Source organism: Penicillium oxalicum, chromosome VIII (assembly GCF_001723175.1).
Source record: "Penicillium oxalicum strain HP7-1 chromosome VIII, whole genome shotgun sequence".
NCBI lineage: Eukaryota > Fungi > Ascomycota > Eurotiomycetes > Eurotiales > Aspergillaceae > Penicillium > Penicillium oxalicum.
In genome coordinates, this window is record NC_064657.1 from 98,332 (window position 1) to 116,182 (window position 17,851).

General features: G+C 49.8%; 8 protein-coding genes across 8 annotated transcripts; 5 read left to right on the forward strand and 3 right to left on the reverse strand.

The window, feature by feature from the left end:
• Positions 1-3,535: 3,535 nt before the first annotated feature.
• POX_h09405 (uncharacterized protein) lies at positions 3,536-5,218 on the reverse strand (the record flags this gene model as incomplete). Its single annotated transcript, XM_050118159.1, has 8 exons — positions 3,536-3,566; positions 3,639-3,736; positions 3,828-3,900; positions 3,954-4,218; positions 4,272-4,338; positions 4,524-4,969; positions 5,031-5,101; positions 5,157-5,218. 8 exons carry the CDS (start codon positions 5,216-5,218, stop codon positions 3,536-3,538), a joined length of 1,113 nt encoding a protein of 370 aa, XP_049964946.1.
• Positions 5,219-5,732: 514 nt separating this feature from the next.
• On the forward strand, positions 5,733-6,892 carry POX_h09406 (uncharacterized protein; the record flags this gene model as incomplete). Its single annotated transcript, XM_050118160.1, has 2 exons — positions 5,733-6,390; positions 6,450-6,892. 2 exons carry the CDS (start codon positions 5,733-5,735, stop codon positions 6,890-6,892), a joined length of 1,101 nt encoding a protein of 366 aa, XP_049964947.1.
• Positions 6,893-7,055: 163 nt separating this feature from the next.
• Positions 7,056-8,165, reverse strand: POX_h09407 (Isocitrate lyase; the record flags this gene model as incomplete). The annotated part of the gene is made up of 3 exons (XM_050118161.1): positions 7,056-7,678; positions 7,743-7,890; positions 7,956-8,165. The coding sequence occupies 3 exons, from the start codon at positions 8,163-8,165 to the stop codon at positions 7,056-7,058; spliced, it is 981 nt and encodes a 326-aa protein (XP_049964948.1).
• A 364-nt stretch (positions 8,166-8,529) lies between these two features.
• POX_h09408 (uncharacterized protein) lies at positions 8,530-8,655 on the forward strand (the record flags this gene model as incomplete). Its single annotated transcript, XM_050118162.1, has 1 exon — positions 8,530-8,655. The coding sequence occupies one exon, from the start codon at positions 8,530-8,532 to the stop codon at positions 8,653-8,655; it is 126 nt and encodes a 41-aa protein (XP_049964949.1).
• A 1,307-nt stretch (positions 8,656-9,962) lies between these two features.
• Positions 9,963-10,871, forward strand: POX_h09409 (uncharacterized protein; the record flags this gene model as incomplete). Its single annotated transcript, XM_050118163.1, has 2 exons — positions 9,963-10,106; positions 10,158-10,871. The coding sequence occupies 2 exons, from the start codon at positions 9,963-9,965 to the stop codon at positions 10,869-10,871; spliced, it is 858 nt and encodes a 285-aa protein (XP_049964950.1).
• Positions 10,872-11,457: 586 nt separating this feature from the next.
• On the forward strand, positions 11,458-11,640 carry POX_h09410 (uncharacterized protein; the record flags this gene model as incomplete). Its single annotated transcript, XM_050118164.1, has 1 exon — positions 11,458-11,640. One exon carries the CDS (start codon positions 11,458-11,460, stop codon positions 11,638-11,640), a length of 183 nt encoding a protein of 60 aa, XP_049964951.1.
• A 1,268-nt stretch (positions 11,641-12,908) lies between these two features.
• POX_h09411 (uncharacterized protein) lies at positions 12,909-13,034 on the reverse strand (the record flags this gene model as incomplete). The annotated part of the gene is made up of 1 exon (XM_050118165.1): positions 12,909-13,034. The coding sequence occupies one exon, from the start codon at positions 13,032-13,034 to the stop codon at positions 12,909-12,911; it is 126 nt and encodes a 41-aa protein (XP_049964952.1).
• A 1,648-nt stretch (positions 13,035-14,682) lies between these two features.
• On the forward strand, positions 14,683-16,041 carry POX_h09412 (uncharacterized protein; the record flags this gene model as incomplete). Its single annotated transcript, XM_050118166.1, has 1 exon — positions 14,683-16,041. The coding sequence occupies one exon, from the start codon at positions 14,683-14,685 to the stop codon at positions 16,039-16,041; it is 1,359 nt and encodes a 452-aa protein (XP_049964953.1).
• Positions 16,042-17,851: the final 1,810 nt, after the last annotated feature.

Sequence of the window (17,851 nt, forward strand, 5' to 3'; positions counted from 1 at the left end):
GCACATGAAGAAATTGACTTTGCTCAAAGATAATTCAGCTGTGTTCCGATCGTGGGGAATGAACTCCGAAATAGATGTGGAACGTAAGGAATACCTTACTGTCGACGGTGAGTCTTCACTAATCTCAAAATTGCTGCCTAAAGAAGTTCGTTGGAACTGTTGGAAATTGATAGGATAGACATTGTGTTTAGAGTATCAACCAGCGCCGCATTTCTCTGTAGGTAGTATAGAAAGAAAAGTTGGTCCTTCTGTAAATTTTTCGCGCGAAGCTGTTGGTTTTGGCTAGTTCCAACAAAGTATCGCCTAGTTGATTGGTCACTACAAAGGTACAAATGAGGGGGTTAACACCCTCATGCAACATCCTTCAGGAAAGCTCCAGAATCTCTCATCCTAATACCAATCGCCTCACAGTTCCAGCAAACTCATTTGCTAAGAATGCATTAGCTGCATGTGAAGTTGATGTGACGATTACTGCGTCAGGCTGATTGAGAAATGTGTACGTCGAACCGACCTGTACACATATTTTAAAACCTAGATGTAAATTTACTTCTATGGAATCTTTCTCAGAGTGCTGTGCTATTCTTTAAATTACATCCTGTGGAAGCCCTCAAGGCAAAATTCCAAACCACTCACGTTCCTGCATCCCTGGCACGATTCGCCAACGTTTACTCTGCACATAACATATCTTATATGCATTAAATTTCGATCGGGTAAAATTCATGTTTGGACAAGGTCTCTGATAGAGCTTCAAGTTTTCATCGGCCCGTCGCATCTGCCGAGTTGCGTGCTGTCGTTGGCCAACGAGGACGAGCTTTTGAATGGAAACCATGGAACGATGAAATGGCTGTGTAACAACAGAAAGCTCCCTCCCGCAGTCAGTAACCAGCAGTCTCGTCCGACAGGGGAGGATTCTTCGAGCGGAGGCAGTGTGATCTATGTATTCGCGATTCTAGATCATCCTTTCCCAGTCATGACCTTCTCAACATTAGCGTTGCCACATCGAGAGGCATCTGGTATCCAAGGGAAGAGGTGAATGGTGGATTAAAAAGTGCGGGACTCATCATGCACTATATCCCCGTCGTAGGCCACATGGACACGAGAACATCTTCTCAATCCCCAACGACTACCTTTGGGGTGGCATCGCTTCGTCATGGTCTTTGAGTGTCAGATCAAAGGTCCTGATATACCTCAGACAGGGACTCGAGCGTGAATGGGTCCGTGAAGACAGGCCCCCACGATTCTGTGAAGCGATCCCCAACCCACGACTCTTTCCGAGTTTAACCTTGAATCTGACCAGTATCACGCTCCCAGAACTCAGAAAAGTAGATTCCGACCGTGTCTCACATAGTGAATCTATTGCGATTCGACGGATATTAGGCAGCTTGAGCCAGATCCCGCGCTGTTGTGCTAGAGGCGGAGCTTGAGGCACTTGACATCGCATTCATCGAACAGAAAACCATCGGAAAAAATACGCCAGTTATGTCTATGGGGTGAGCCATGTGTCTGATCCGGAAAACTGACCAGAAAATAGCGTCATGCTCGCTGATGCAACTGATTCTCAAGTTGTTCCAGTGATAGTTACAAAGAGAAGGGCAGAGGAAGCATGCTCGGAAAATTCTATGTCCTCTACGATAAGCAGTAGACACATAGCTGTCCAGTTGGCCTGGGTTATTCTCTTCAAATTCAGGATCTCCATGAGAACCAGATAAACAAGTGGATAGTGAACTACCAAAAGCTCTTTCACACGACATCGACGCTTCTCTTTGCTTTGGTGGGCAAGTTCTTCCTCAGCAAATCGCCATATGGCACGTATGGTCTGACGGCTTGCGATTTTGGTGTTAGCCATACCTGCCCCGTCACTATCATATCGATTACCTTTGATAATATGAGCCTGAACAGGTGCCAATCTCTTGAGATCGCCGAGGTCTCGTGCGATCTTGTCGACCACACGAGCAACCCATACTTAGCAGCATCGCAAGAGTTATTGCATGCTGCGGTAAAGAAACCGATTGCTCAGAAGCCAAGACAGCTAAGAACTAAAATCACTGGGTTCTTTGATATCTGAAATTTCCCTCTCGCTCTATGTATGCTCAAGATGTCGCATTGAAATATGTCGTCGTAGTCCTACCGGACCGTGGTGAACGGCGGTATCGCTGCCCAGACAATATTACGCGAGTCTCAAACAGCTATCGAATCACAATCTATTCAAGTGGTATTATAAGAGAAAGTGTCAATTTTCGAATCGCGATATCGCAACAGTTCGAGTAGTAAACTGCGATGATGCTCTTGTGTTTTTTTCTTGCCTCGGAGATTTACAGATATCGCGGTACTTTGCCGATGAGGTGTAAGTCCCCGCAGGAAGCCCTTGGAAGACTGTTCTCAAATATGACTGGATTCTCATTTATAATGGAATCACATGTATGTTATCTTGGTATCAATTTTCTGGCCTTACTTTCATTAAGCGACAGATCTGTTAGTCCACCGGTTTTGGTGGCTTCCCCCCTCCATCACGTGATGATGTGATGAACTGTCGGCCTTCCGGTTTATTCCGAGCGTTGAAAGCCGCTTCATCGAAAATACTCAAAAGAGAAAAAGCGCAGCCATGCACTGGGTTATGTTAGTAATTTACATTCACGATAGGTCGAAGTCGTACATTGCCCATTTTTTATGATCATTCTCGACTTGTTTGGTCAAAAGTAACGTCTGGCAATTTCATGATAATGATAAGCTACTGCGTGCTGAGAATAGCCAAACAGATCCTCCGCCGCCAAGCCACCCGCCAAGATATAAAGCGATTGAGCAATGGTCTGGAGCTGGAGCGAGATGTAGCGCCTTAGTACCGGGATCTCACGGTCCCGTACGAGATTCCGTTGAACTCTAGCTCAAAAAGCAGAGAGGCTGACTGAGGAGTCAAGACTAGTTGGAAGACGATTTTGTAATACTCCTCACCCTTGGAGTTTTAATGTTTCTCGAACAGCTCCTTCGGGATCTTTGATAGATCAGCCTCAAAACAACATAATTTAGACACCGCTGCAAACATGCATGTCAGTGTCTCTATATAATGTGAAGTCATGACCGCACTGAACACAAACTGACTGGAATCGTAGGCATCAGGTGCTAGGTCAGCTACACAAAACTGCAGCTCCTCTTCAAAAACAAAAGATTGGAACTTGGGTTTGGCTCTAATATTGCGGTAAAAGTCCAACCTGATCGAAGTACTCTCGGCAATTGATTCACCCTGGAAAGCTCATTTGTGTGAGTATCTGACACTTTTTATCGCCTCATCAAACAGGGAGATGAAACTCGAACCTTGCGGATAAACCAGCTCATACAGTTGTCGACCTTCCACTTCTCTTCTAAAGGACACCAGTATCTGTGCTTTTCTTCATGACTACCTGTGTCATAGAGATGAGAGACCCTTATGCCGTAGTGGCATCTCGCCTTCCTAGTGTCAATCTGGCAGCCCTCAACTCCCCTGAGAACTGCCCCACTAATACTCATCGTCAATCTTTCGATGAACACAACGTACTAGAAATTAAATCACATACCGTACAACCGCGGACCACCTGCCCAAATCGTTTGTTATCACACCAGTCAGGTCAGACTCGATGATCTTCAAGTTATGGATTCTCACTCACGCGTTGTGTGGCTGTAGAATTTGCACTCCTGTAAAGGCCCTTTTCAGTCGCTCTCGAAGGTGATCTGAAGCACCAAGGCCGCCGACCAGGATGACCGCCTAACTCAAATTAATAGAGCTCCACGAAGCAACAATTACAAAAAAATTTCCAAAATTCCCTTGCCTTTGTAGTATTTCCTGACTCCTTCACCTTCAGCTGTTGCTGGGTAAGGAGTTCCTCGACACGCATGACAACCGGTTCAAAAATCCCTTCTATCTCCTTGCTGTATTCAAGGTAAGTTTCACAAAAAGACAATTTGGGTTCTCTCTAGCTGACCTTTCTAAACTCAACATTTCCCGTTGCAGGCCAATCGATCGGTTATCAGGAGCTCCAGGGACCGGGACTGTGTAGTATCCGACGTCGACAAAATCGTCCTCAGGGGCATTAGGTCCCTGATAGTGCGGTTTGATGTAATCTCGCCACCGACTCAACGCAGCCCATTTTGCATCGTCTGAGAGGCGTGCATATGTTTTGTTCCCAATCTTTTGCTTCAGGAACCCTTCAAAATTGTCGTCCAAGATCACAGAACCACAAACATCTCCTAAAAGGGCTCAGTCTTTGAAATACAATTTGAAGGTATTGACGATCACCTACCGGATCCTTCAGTTACCTCTGCAAGCCTCAGGGGCTCAGCCTGAGTAATGCAGTACGTAATGAGGTCCTAGCCATTGTAAGCCAAAATCAGGTACAAGTAAAGATTTGTAATGATCAGACATACCACAGTTCCTCCTCCAGCATCACATACAATCACACAATCACCCAATCACCTTCCTATTCGTGGGAAAAGATAGTCAGCTCAATTTACATCAAATACATCTTGAAAAATCTAAGCTTGAAAGAACTGACAGCCAAATTGTTTGGTTTGATTGTCTGGATCGCACACACTGCCGCCGCCTCGGGCTCCGAGATCATGTACAAGTTCTTCTGGGCGATACCAGCTTGACAAGCAATCTGCATGGTTGCATCTTTTGCTTTATCGGACCAGATTGCTGGGACAGTCATGAAGAACTGCAAATCCATGCTTTCCAAGGCTTTTCCGAACCGGTGATGCAGTACATTCTTGGCATGAGACACTATCTCTCGAACATAATCACCGGCAGCCTCGGTCACATCTTTTCCAATACTTTGAAGTAATTTCTTGCTTCTGCAAGATGGACCGTAGGAGTATTTCAGATTGTCGTCCAGCAAAAGCTTGACGCCATGAATCGCTGCTTGACAGTCATTTACTTGATATCCCCAGCGCATCTTCCAGCCATCGTAGTAAAACACCGAGGGGACCTTCTGTGAGGTGGCTAAGTGATCAATGTCAGTCATACCGGTGAATGCACAAGACTCCGACAGATTTTTGCCCACCGTTGCCTCCACCGGGCCATTTGTCGATCACCTCCAACTCACGGCAGCCATCATCAAGGGCCCAAGCCACTCTGTTCGGATTAGCGTTGAGATTGCAATGAGCACGTCCCAGGCAAACCATCATACCCACTAAATGTTGTTCCAAAGTCCAGGCCGATGACCATTCTCGGCAGCTTTCCGACAGTCATCTTGATGCGTGTATTCGTCGTCGGCCACGGTAAGTGCTCCAAGACGATATTTTGTGGCACAAACATGAAAAAGCGAACGAGTTGCTTTTTATTAACCCACAGAGAGCCTTTTTGTATGATAGCGTCTAAGGAAAGGGATCTTCACGCTTGATTGTTTGTCAGCGCGTGAAAACAGGTGGTTTCTGCCGCTAGGAAGGACCCTTTCAAAGATCTGCTCGCAGGTTATACCTCACGGTACTTTTCCCGGGTTTCGAGAAAGCAAAGAGGAAAAAGAAATCAAACTGACTTGCACTGAAGTCTTACCTGTCACGTTTCAGAAAATTCTCAATTTTTCAACGTCATCATACCGCATTCTTACATCTACAAATCTGATAATACGAAGAAAGTTCTGCCCTGAAGCCCAAAAGGGGTTGTGATGACGGCAAACTACGCAATCATTAGTCTTTTGGCCAGCCTATCTTCATTTTTGTAAACTTCTCCCTCAAGTCCTTCGAGAGAGAACACTGCCAAAATCATGACAGGGGTATCAAAAATCATCTACCAAAGGGTCCGCGCACTCAGCGGCTACTCCGGAGTAAAGCGCAAATCGGGCGATATCGACTGTGGTAGAACAGAGGAAGCCACTTCCAAAATCCCAGACCCTCGTGACCCTTCAGAGTTGCTTCGCAAGCTTAATCAGGAGAACCTGAAGCTCAGAGAGAATTTGAAAGCTGTAGAAAAGACCGCCGAGGTTGCTCGACGCAACGAGCTCATTGCAACAGAAAAGATTCGGCGATTAAAGGAGAAGCTTGAAGAGACTGTCAAAGCCACAGACATGGCCAATGAACAATTCACATGGTCTTTGACCAAGCTGAATCAGTTGCAAAGCTGGACCGAGAATGTTGACGACGACCAAGTCAGGGCAGACATGCGTGATTTGTTTCTCAGGTCTGAAGATTGGACGAAGCAACATTTTTCATCAGGCGCTAGAATGCCTCACGCCAAGACTGGGGAACAGTGCGACAAGGGCTGTCTACCTAAAGTCGGATGGTGCCAAATTATCGATACAGACCTCATTCAAAGCCAACTTGCGGAGTATATTGCCGGGCGAATATTATCGCGATCGATGATTGCCGCACCTGAAAATCCGAGTCCGATTTTTGACGAACTTGACCGATACATTGAGCGATCCTGTAAGTTCCAGTCCAAAGACACCTCTTGAAGATATTTTAAGCTAATTTCCCGAGAAAAGATCCTTCACACGTGTGGCAGCACTGGCGCAGTTCAACAAGTGTTGGTTTGACAGCACTCTGCTCCGCGCACATCAATATTACTTGTGATGACGTCGTGCAGTTCATCGAGTCTACTTTTGCCTTTTACTCTAACACGGACAGGAACGCTAGAGTCACACAGCTTTTTGAGCTGGTCTCATCTTGCGTGAGCTTCAAGGAAAAACTCGAGAAGCAAGGTTTCGTCTATCGGTTCTTCTGGAGCGCCCCAGGCGCCTCATTTGATAACGAAGTAATGCGGAGTTTTACCGGATTATGTGGTCCAAATTTATTTGTCTCGAGGAGTCGATGGCCGATGCTTCTCAAAGGCACAGCTCAGACATGGACCGTAGTTGAAAAAGAGCTGGTTGAGCTTGTTGAGGGGCCGAGCCTAGAATTCGGTCTAGAATCAGCCTGTCTGACTTGAGGGAAGTCGCGCTTGGCTCTGAAAATGTCGAGCATAGCTCTATCAATTTGAATAACTAAACCATGTCTGAGAAATCAATTTCGCGCTGCGTATAGACTGTAGTTCAAGAGAAGAAAAGATATGACAAGGAAAGGACACGAAAGGGAATACGTTGAGTTGGGATTTAAACTCCGTTAGCGAACCCGTCGCCCCCAGCTTCGGTATCCACCTTGATAGATTCCGACAAACCGCACACCTCGAACAACTTGCGGGGAGAGAGACCCTCGGGGGTGCCGACAACACCTTCAGTCAACAGGCGCTGGAAGGACGCACGAATGCCGAGATAAGCCGGTGCAAGAGAAGCGAAGGAAAAGATCATGATCCGGAAACCCATCTCCTGAGCCTCCTTAGTGGTGATGATGGGAGTAGCACCATTCTCAACCATGTTGAGCAAAAGGGGCCAGGGAGCAAGATCCTGAACAGCCTGACGGGCCTGTTCCTTGGATGTGAAACCTTCCAGGAGACCAACGTCGGCACCAAGATCCCGCGCAGCCTTCAGACGCTCAATGCACTCCTCGTAGCCATGCTGCTGGAGAGCATCAGTGCGGGCGATGAGAACGATATCTGAGTGGAGACGCTCCTTGGTCAACTTGGCGGCGCGAATGCGGGTCATGTATTCTTCGCGGCTGACAACTTTCTTTCCCGCGAGATGGCCACAGCGCTTGTTTTGAATCTGATCTTCAATGTGGAAACCAGCAACACCGGCTTGAATGTATTGTTGGACTGACTTGGAGACCATGAGAGGACCTGCCGTAGCCTCATTAGCCATCAACCCGGCTTCGCAAAAAGGGATCATTCGCATCCTACATACCTCCGTATCCGGTATCCATGTCAGCGATGAGAGGGGGGCCGAAAGGATCAAGGTTGGCAATCATCTCCGCGTTGGTGCGCATGTCGTGGAGCTGGGCCAGGCCGAGGTCGGCCATGCCGAGCCGAGACGCCGTAGTTCCGGCACCGGTCTAGCAGGGTCAGCACGATGTGTCTTGGAAGACCCATTGTGTATTGTGGGCAGTCGAGCACATACCATGTACATCGCCTTGAAGCCGAGCTCCATGGCAATTCGGGCAGACAAGCCATCGTAGACTCCAGGGCACACAATCAGCTCCTTGGAGTCTTTCAACATGCGGCGCAGCTTAGATGCGGCTGGAATAACATAGAGAGAGACGTTGGGCTCCTGGCGAGTCCCGTTGACCTCGTAGAAGCCATCCTTCTCAACGGTGATTGTAATAGCCATGATGATAATTGAATGAAAGAACCGGGAGAAGAAAAGAAGAGGAGGAAGGATGAGGAGGAAATGACTAGGTTTTTTGGAAGCTGATGATGTTCTCTCTCCAGCGTCGTTCACCCGCTACTTATACTTCCTCCTCGGTTCTTGTCCGGAGATTTTCGATGCGAGTCGGACATTTGGCTCCAAGCCGGAATGAATTGCTCCGTTTCGAAATCGTTATCGTCGTCGATCAATTGCGAGTTGGGGGTGAATTGGCTTGGGGATGCAACATCTGACCATGCGCCAAGATACGAATGAATCGAGACTGTGCCCTTAGGTCGTACTGGACTGCAGAAAGGGTCAATGCTGGCTGGATGATCTCATCCACAAAATGGATACGAGACAATTTGACGGTCTTAGCCAGCGGCACGTCATTGCCGATAAGAGCAAGCCATTCACGGAACGGCGCGACGGCGCGAAACTAAACAATGGCGCCCATAATTCTTGGTCCAGATAGAACGCGAGTCAGTCCAATCGGTAGAAAGGAACCACAGGCAGATAAGCTGGCCACATCTTCAGCTCACGGAGGATGGGCTCCATATGGTGGAGCCCCGAGCGTGATCCATCGGCCTGAAGGATTCCAACAACGGCAAGTGAACGTGCAGACGCTACTCACGCTAGTAAGGAATAATCTTACTTGCATCTGCAAAGATCTCGTATGCATCGAAGGGGGCAGTGCTGCGCAAGCGACGTGAATGTTGGGCTCGGCGGCTGGTTCTACCAACTACGATTCGCCAGGAGGCCGTGGTCAATTTATCGTTCGGCAGATCCGCAGCCACTTGTAACGTGAGGGCATATCAACGTGGTATTTTGCACTTGGAAGAATGTCATTAGGGATCATCTTCATCTTCCCTTGTTCCAGGGACAAAAGGATGGTGAGACAGATCCTTGAGGGGCCCTCTTTTCCCCCTCCCCACCCTCCCCAGAAGACTCAGGGACGATCGATCCACATGGGCATCTCCAATATGAGCAAGCTCCGACCAGCATCTGGTCCAGGTGAAAGAGGGTCATCTTTCGCCAAGCTGCAACTTTTTCACGGACTATTTTCCAATAGGTTGGGGCCCCCTTTTTCTTGTCCGAATGGTGGATCTCGGGACGAAACGTCGAGACCACGGCGCCAAGCGGCTCGGCATCACAACCGAATCCCGCCGAGAGTTTCTTGGCCCCGATAGGCTGATTGTGTTCATCCGCGCTGCAGGGTAAAGAAAGAAGGAATGGGGAGAGGGTAGGGGGGGGAAGGCAAGAAATTGATCCAAACAAAAAGAAAAAAAAAGATGCGATTAACAATGCCCGAGGTGGCAATGAGGGCCTTGAGATGTTGCTGATGTTGCAGAATGCAACCCAAAAAGGATCCTGTCCAGATTTCAAGTTCGACAGGGTATCTCGTCGTGATCCCAGACAAACAATGATTCACAGACCATGTCGATTTTGCACCTGCACATGCAGTCAGCCCCCCCCCGTGGGGGCTCTTGTGGCCTCAATCGACCCGACGAGGGTCCTCAAGCCAAGCGTCAGATACATTTCCGAGTCAGCTTGCAGAATCTCCGAAATGAAGAGGGGCCCCCGTTCGAAAAGAAGAATTGATTCGTGAGCGAAAGTACCGAGATAAGCACCTCATTCTCGGTAGACCCATTTTCACATAATCTCGGCCACTTTCTGGAGGTCGATGGAAAGGAATCCTTTAATCCTTTCGCGATTCTCCGGGTCCTTCGTCGTTGCTGTATCAAAAAAATTTTTCTCATACGTTTTGTGCCACTCGCAGAAATGGGTCAGCAGGAGAAAAAGCTCTCGGGGCTCTCCGCCTTTCTCAAGAACGAGGTTGATCCACGGCATGCCGACCTATTACTCTTCACCTGCTGTCTATGCTCGGGTCTGGTGGATAGCACGATATACAAGGGTGACCGCCCCGTGAGCCTGTTTTGCGACCGAAATGACAATTAACCAAACGGTTTCCGACAGCGTACAACACCTTTGTGTCCATGCAAACGGGTAAGTTCCTCGCGCCATGGTCACGGAGGCGATGCTTATGACCCAGGAGAGGCTATGGTCAAGGCTAACTTTTCTGTGCGACCTTGTCTGGCAGGAAACACCATCTTCGTGGGGCTGGGCGCATCTAATCAAAATCCACGTCCCTATGGATGGGCGCGCTCGTTGACCTCGATCGGCTGTTTCGTGATCGGATGCTTTATCTTTGCCCGAATCAATCGATTCGTGGGTGCGCAGCGTCGAGGATGTCTCATCCTGTCATTCTTCATTCAGGCCTCGTTGATCGTCGTGACCGCCGCCCTGGTCCAGGCCGGGGCGGTTTCCAGCGCCATTGAGGATAACCCATTGGACCCCATTGTCCGATGGGACCAAGAAGTGCCCATTGTGCTGCTCAGTCTTCAGTCGGCTGGACAGATCGTCGCCAGCCGCACCTTGGGATACAATGAAATCCCGACCGTTGTGATCACAAGCCTCCTGTGCGATCTGATGTCGGATCCCAAGCTGTTCCTCATACGAAACGAAAAGCGAGATCGACGAATCATTGCCTTCGTCCTGACAATGGTCGGTGCCATTGTCGGGGGTTGGGTCACTAAGTCGACCGGGAATATTGCCCCCGTCCTCTGGCTAGCGGCGGGCATCAAGTACGTTGTGGCAGTGGCATGGGGATTTTGGAAAGTCAAAGCCTGAGTGGCCAGCATGGAGGGCATTTCTCCATTGAGTGGAGGGGACAGAGACAGAGAGAGAGCGAGCGCGCGCAATGGATGAACTAACTCAACTGGGATAATGTTGCTTCTCCATGGATGCTCGCGATACTTGCGACTGCAGGGTGCAGGCACCACCCTCTTACCCCCTTCCCCCTCCCCCATCCCCCACTCCCACACTCCCAAACTTCCTCGCGCTTCATCGGCGTTATCGAAAAGGGCCAAGACGCTGCCCAGCCTGGGCGGAACTGGGCATTGCTGGGTAATATAAAAGGGATAGGCGAGACTGGATGAGACTGGGGGCGGGAGAGGGGAAATGGGAGGAGAGAGATGTCGATCACCGATTGATTGGAGCGAATAGCAGCCTGAAGATCTTGGCAGTCACTTGGTGGTTCGGCCCATGCGATTATTAGTAGGCTACAGCGGTTTCAGAAAGAAATGAATGCATGTTTGCTGGGCAATTAGCTGAATTGCACGAATGACCAACCCTCTCTTCGCTTATCGGAACATAGCTTGTGTCGTCACATCTTACCTTGGTAGATTCTCCAGCTGTTTTCCAGTCAACAAGCATAATGGGGCATGTTCACTGCCCGCATCATGAGAGGGTTGAGGGTACTCACCAATCACGTGGCAAGCCGTCGCGCATCCCTGCAACTGTGCAGTACGCTCTTCTGGAAACGGCCCCATTCAAATTTGCCAAGATGCTCGAATCCATCGATCAGTCAACCTCCGATCTGTTGCAGCTGAATACCTAGTGAGTAATGAGAATGAGTCAATCGGCAGATTTGCGTGACCAGTCCTTCGTCTCGATACCAGAAGGACAGGTAGGCCATTTTCAGCTTGACCCAGTCTTGATTCCATTCGAGAGGTTTACACTGCACCTTTGGCTGGCTCAATTGCGATGGAAATTATTTACCTCTTGCTGCGCTCACGGAACGAGTCCCCACGTGGATGCAGTAATTTATCGAGTCTGGAAGTACTTCCGGCATAGTTGTGAACGATATTGGTCTTCTACATACCATCTCGGGAAGAAGAATCCCGGACCTATGGCCTGCCTTGAGAGCATCAAGTTGCCCTCGGTTTCGACCTGAATCGACAGGCCCCACTGATGGATTAGGTTGGTAGGTACCTGTACGGTACAGGTGGTACCGTGATCTTTCCGCCCGCCCGCGACGGGACCCCACCCCCCAGTCGGCGATTGAATTGTTCCATTAAAGTGTGCCCAGCAATGATTGACCCTTCGCGTTCAAATCAAGGAGATCCCCCCCCCCCCCCCCCGTGAGGATGTTCGACCGCTTTGACCGTAGCTGATGTGGCTATGATCGTATCAATCGTTCGTCTGAGAGACGTCAAAACTCAGGTCATGATGAAGAATCTCCGGTCCTCAAAAAGGCCCCCCAAGCCCTGACTCAAGGGATCCGTGAGAGTGGAGCGAATCGGCTTCAGGATCGTGCATGTGGGGGTGAAGCGCCCTGATGTTGGTATTCGGCAATCTTTCATGAGGACCACGTACCAATCATCTTTGCGGTTGATTTTCGTCAATGAAATTGCCTGCAAGACCATGTTCGGCTTACCGGCTGCAACGCTATGGCGATAGAGAGCGTCAAGCTTACCGGGGCAAGTATCGGCCTTTCTCCGGGCAGTCCAAACAACTTACCATCGGCCTCAATTCACAAAGCCTTTTACTGCATCCTTACCTCAAGCTAGAAGTAGGACCCCCGGCATTGAGCCATTAAACTACCGGACACCCGACTCAGGGTCATTTGACAACAAGCTAGGGTATCAAGTTACTTTTACTATCTCGCGCGACCGAGATTCCACGCGTGGTAAATGAACCAAGCATAAATTCATTTTTTGAGTTTTTTTTTTTCTTTTTTGTACATACCAGCCAATCGAAGGCGAGGATGTACCAGATCAACGCTGAACTAAACCTTACCGACACACGCTGCTACGGCCTCGATTAAGCAGTCTGCTACAACTCTGTGTTCGAGAAATAGGGTTCATGTTTGGTGGATCGGCATTGTCAGAGCCATTTCTCTGACAACTTGTTCGCAACATTGGGAGCATTGTTCTGCATGCGCCCAACTCGGGTATCTCCCTCTCTTCCGTCACCTGGTGGGAAATTATCTGCAGCACGATGACCGTCCATTGTGGATGCAAGCTGGCGGGATTCCCTCACTTCCAACCTTGACGGTTTAAATCAAGGGTATTTTGCCACACTAGATCACAAACTCATTTTGAAGTTTTCTTGGCGTTTTTTTTCCTCCTGGAATAAGCTCGCAACAAAAATCAAAAAAAGTTGCAAGCACCATCAATATCTGGCAATCATTCTATCGCAAGGGCTACCTACGATCCTCAGGGTCCGACTTTAATTCCGCAAGCTGAAATCGTGCCGATGATCGGAGCCCATTGACATGTCAATGTTGGCGAGTCTTTTGTTCTTTCAAGACGCTTCAGGTCACAGGCCGTGCACGAGTGACGGTACGCTCCTCGGAAAAACCCGGGTTGACATTCTGCAGGTGGCTGGCATGAGTCGCGCTCGTGCATCTCGCTCCCTTCTATCCGCGCACATCCCACATATACCATACCTTGAAAAAAAAATTACTCACACAAAGGTTGAATCTTTTAGGCTCCCAAGTTAACTTGCATTCCTTGCAGAATCCTGAAGGAACTATGAAGCCTTCATGGCGGGCAGTCAAATTTTCATCGGATGGGTCCACGGAGGTCGGAGCTGAGCGACAACTGGTGTGGCTCTCCCGCGCGGACTCGCCCAGAACATTTTAGGCTGTTTCCTGCACGGCCCAGTCCTGGAGCGGAAGAGACCCTGTTTTGCTGCCTGGACGATCGACAGTCTCCCCCCTGACGGCTGAAGGTGGGGGACTGACCAACTTTAATTGTGAATAGTGAGCATGATCTGATGTTTCAACGGGTTGCAACCGCCAGAATCTGAATGGTCCGGTCTAAAATCGGTACTAAGAGTCGGTACTCTTTACTCAATAGTGGCCCAGAGTCGGACTTCTTGAGCGAGAGCGCCCTGGAGGTTGCTTGCCTCGATTAAACGATGAGGAGACATTTCCCAGGATCACAAAAGTGGTCACTTATCTCCATCAATCACGTGATTGATCGGTCCTGACCCGCTCCTTGGATCCTGATCGCCATCTTCCATTTTACAACTCCATTCAGCATCATCATATCTGCGAGGGTCGCATGTCCACAGCTGGAATATCAATTCTGTGAAATGCCGCTTGGAATGGCAATTCTCTGTCTTAAGGATGAGTTCTCGCTCCTCATCTGTCTTTCTTGAGTGAAATCTCATCCCGCTCCACTCATCGTCTCCTCACTCCAACGGCAGCTCCAGGTAGATGTCCGTTTAATGAGGCAAATTCCCGCAGCCTCCGGGTCTGGGCATTTATCCGTTGCGGAGCTCCTTTTACACGGATAATCCATTGATCCTTGTATTGCCGTCAAAATGGCAATATTCCGAAACATGGACGCAACCATGATTCGACATTCGATTTGGCGGACCAAAGAGAAATAAAAAACCACGACGACGGGATATGCGGGGTTTCAGCATACAGAATGACATCCCGGAATCCATGACTGAATCCTCGAGATCGGGCTTAAAAGGCACGCTGTGACCCCACTTCTGCCAAGTTCACCGACCAAAAAAAAGCTTTCGAGTAAGCTTTTGTTTATTGCAGGAGTCAGCATTCCGATCAATTCTGTCCAAACTACATCGTTGGAGACTGGGAAACCGTCTTGTGAACGCTTCTAGAATCGACTTGAGATCTAAAGCCATGCCCTCCAGACAGCAACTCTGGTCTCTAGCCTGGACATTGCTCTCTTTGAGCGCATCCTGGGACGTGGTCAGGGCTGATAACCCGATCGTACAAGATCTCTTCACTGCAGACCCGGCTCCGGTCGTCTACAACGACCGGATCTACGTCTTTACGGGCCACGATAACAATGGCGCGACATTCTACAATATGACGGACTGGCGCCTCATTTCATCGGCCGACGCGGTGAACTGGCAGCACCACGGCTCCCCCATGAGCCTCAGCACCTTCAAGTGGGCCAATGCCAACGCATGGGCCGGCCAGGTGATTGAGCGCAACGGCAAATTCTACTATTACGCGCCCGTCCGCCACTCCACAGGTGCCATGGCAATTGGCGTTGGCGTGAGCTCCAGCATCACTGGGCCTTATGTGGACGCTCTGGGAAAGCCACTGGTGGAGAATAATGGAATCGATCCCACGGTCTGGATTGACGACGACGGGCAAGCGTACCTGTACTGGGGCAATCCAGACCTGTGGTATGTGAAGCTGAATGCCGACATGACCTCCTACAGTGGCGGCATCAACAAAGTCTCCCTCACCACTGCTGGCTTTGGCACACGGACAGGAAATGCTCAGAGACCTACGACGTTTGAAGAAGGCCCATGGCTCTACAAACGCAATGGTCTCTATTACATGGTCTATGCCGCCGATTGCTGCTCGGAGGATATCCGCTACTCCACTGCCCCCACCGCCACTGGACCATGGACCTACAAAGGTGTCATCATGCCCAGTCAAGGCCGCAGTTTCACCAACCATCCCGGTGTTATCGACTTCAAGGGCAAGTCGTACTTTTTCTATCACAACGGTGCGCTTCCCGGTGGGAACGGATATCAGCGATCGGTCGCCGTGGAAAGTTTTAACTACCGTGGTGATGGATCCATCCCCCAAATCGACATGACCACAAATGGCCCCGCGCAGATTGGCACTCTCGACCCCTTTGTCCGTCAAGAAGCTGAAACGATCGCCTGGTCCTCGGGTGTCCAGATTGAGGTCTGTAGTGAGGGTGGACAGAGTGTGGGTTACATCAAGAGTGGCTCCTTCATCAAGGTCAAAGGCGTCAATTTTGGTGGAGGTGCAAAGTCTTTCACGGCCCGTGTGGCCTCCGCCGGCAATGGTGGTGATATCCAAGTGCATTTGGACAGTCAGAGCGGCCCCGTCGTGGCTACCTGTACCGTGCGCAACACTGGCGGTTGGCAGTCTTGGGCAAGTGTGAATTGCCCAGTCAGTAACGCTCAGGGCGTCCACGATGTGTTCTTTGTCTACTCCAGCAGTGACAAGAACTCGTATCTGTTCAATGTCAACTGGTGGCAGTTCTCTTGATGGTTTCGGTGAGGATTTCGGGTGCTGTGATGATGAATCTTTCCGGGTCAGCCTTTGTTCCTCTGTCCAGATGATGGTGGCCATATCTTCTTCCTGAACCTCAGTTCCAGTCGCCAAATATGAAACTGCAGTCTTCTCCCTATCCCAGCCGGTGTCAGTGGCGCCGAAGATCCCCCGCTTGTGGGTGTCGGAGGAAATAAAAAGACCACGAATCGTAGTGGACCAGAAACATGTACTCTGCAGATCTCGTAGAATTCATCTCGCTCAAACCACGCAGTGACACGCTCGTTTCCGAACCTCCTCGGTCGGGTACCTTGAGTCAAGGGGCACTTTCTGGGGGTAAGAGCAATGTTGATCGTCATATCCAGTGCTGCACAGCCCCCGCCGCTTTCAGTCCACGTCCAGAGTCCCACATGGCCCTATCCGCCATCGCGGCTTTGTTGGTGACTACCTTACTGGGAGTGTCCCGGCGGAAAGCAGACAAGCAGCGCAATCCATTCCACTGGATTCAAGTTGCATTCTCATGGGGGCTCATCTATTGATGGACAGGACCCTGTCGATGAGAACATGTTCCTCTAGCCTTCTGGTACGCTTCAGTGCCATCCAGTTTTCTTCAACCAGTATATATTTTGTCCTCGCGACTCCCATGGATGCCCCTGACTGAATGATTTTGCAACTCGCATCTCTTGAAGTCATGTTCCAGTCAAGATATATTTTGCAGGGGCCATCCGCTGCTACGGCGACATGGAGGGGATCTTTTTACCGCCCTTTCCAGCATAGGTTTGTGTCCGTCCGCATCTAGATTCCGGCGACAATCTCTTGTGTCAGCCAGGTTGCGGTGACACGTCGGGGGTAAAATGCCTCGGATGGTCATATGTCCGGGTGCCTCTTGGTCGTCATTCCCACCAATGTGAAGATGACCAGAGCGGCAGCGCCAGCATGGAGCTAAATGAACGTCTATCACTTGCCGACCGGGGTCAAGGATTGGGGGGGGGGGGGGGCTTTTTTTTCGTCAGAATATCACCGGCACATCCAGACCTGATTGACGGGATTGTCGCTCATGAGCTCATTTCTTCAACGTTGCGCCAAGATGTTCCGCGACGTGTTGAAACGACTGCAGGGCTTGGCACAGCTGCAGATGCATGCACCCCGCAATGGGGGTAATCTTCACGGGTACCACCTGAAGCAAATTGCGAGGATATGCGCTCATTGATTTGGCCGGGAGAATGTCTGCGGTTGAATTCTTCTCTTTCTCTTGGGAGTCTTTCGGTTTGTATTTCTTGACTCTGGTTTTTCCTCCAATCTGGGCCGCTGGCTCCATGTGTCGAGATCAAGATTCACAGATCAATGGACATCCCCGTGATGCCCTGTCGAGCAATTCCGCTCACGGGGCAGCACTGAGCCAGATTGCTATTCACAGCAAACTGTCAGAGAGAAGACTGTTGCCAAGATCATCCAGGGGGTACGAAAAGCGACCAAACGCCAAGTGATTCGTCGTTTCAATCCTGAGGCTCGAAGGTGGAGAATTTCTTTGATTCCAACCGCCTCTGGGGAAAGTTTAAAAAATAAATCCACCCGTCAATGAGATTCAGGGTTGAACCCGAGACAAGGCGAACCCGACCCGACGCCATCTCAGGAGAAGATTGAATGTGTCGAAGCAATCCATTTCCAGCGATGGGCAAATCTGCTCAATTTGAGTGAGAGAGAGTGAGAGAGAACCCGCAAGCTCTCGAATACAAAAGGCAACGAGTCCCTCGATGAGAAGACCATTCTCCCGCTCACAATTTCATTCCACTTTAACTTCATTCCC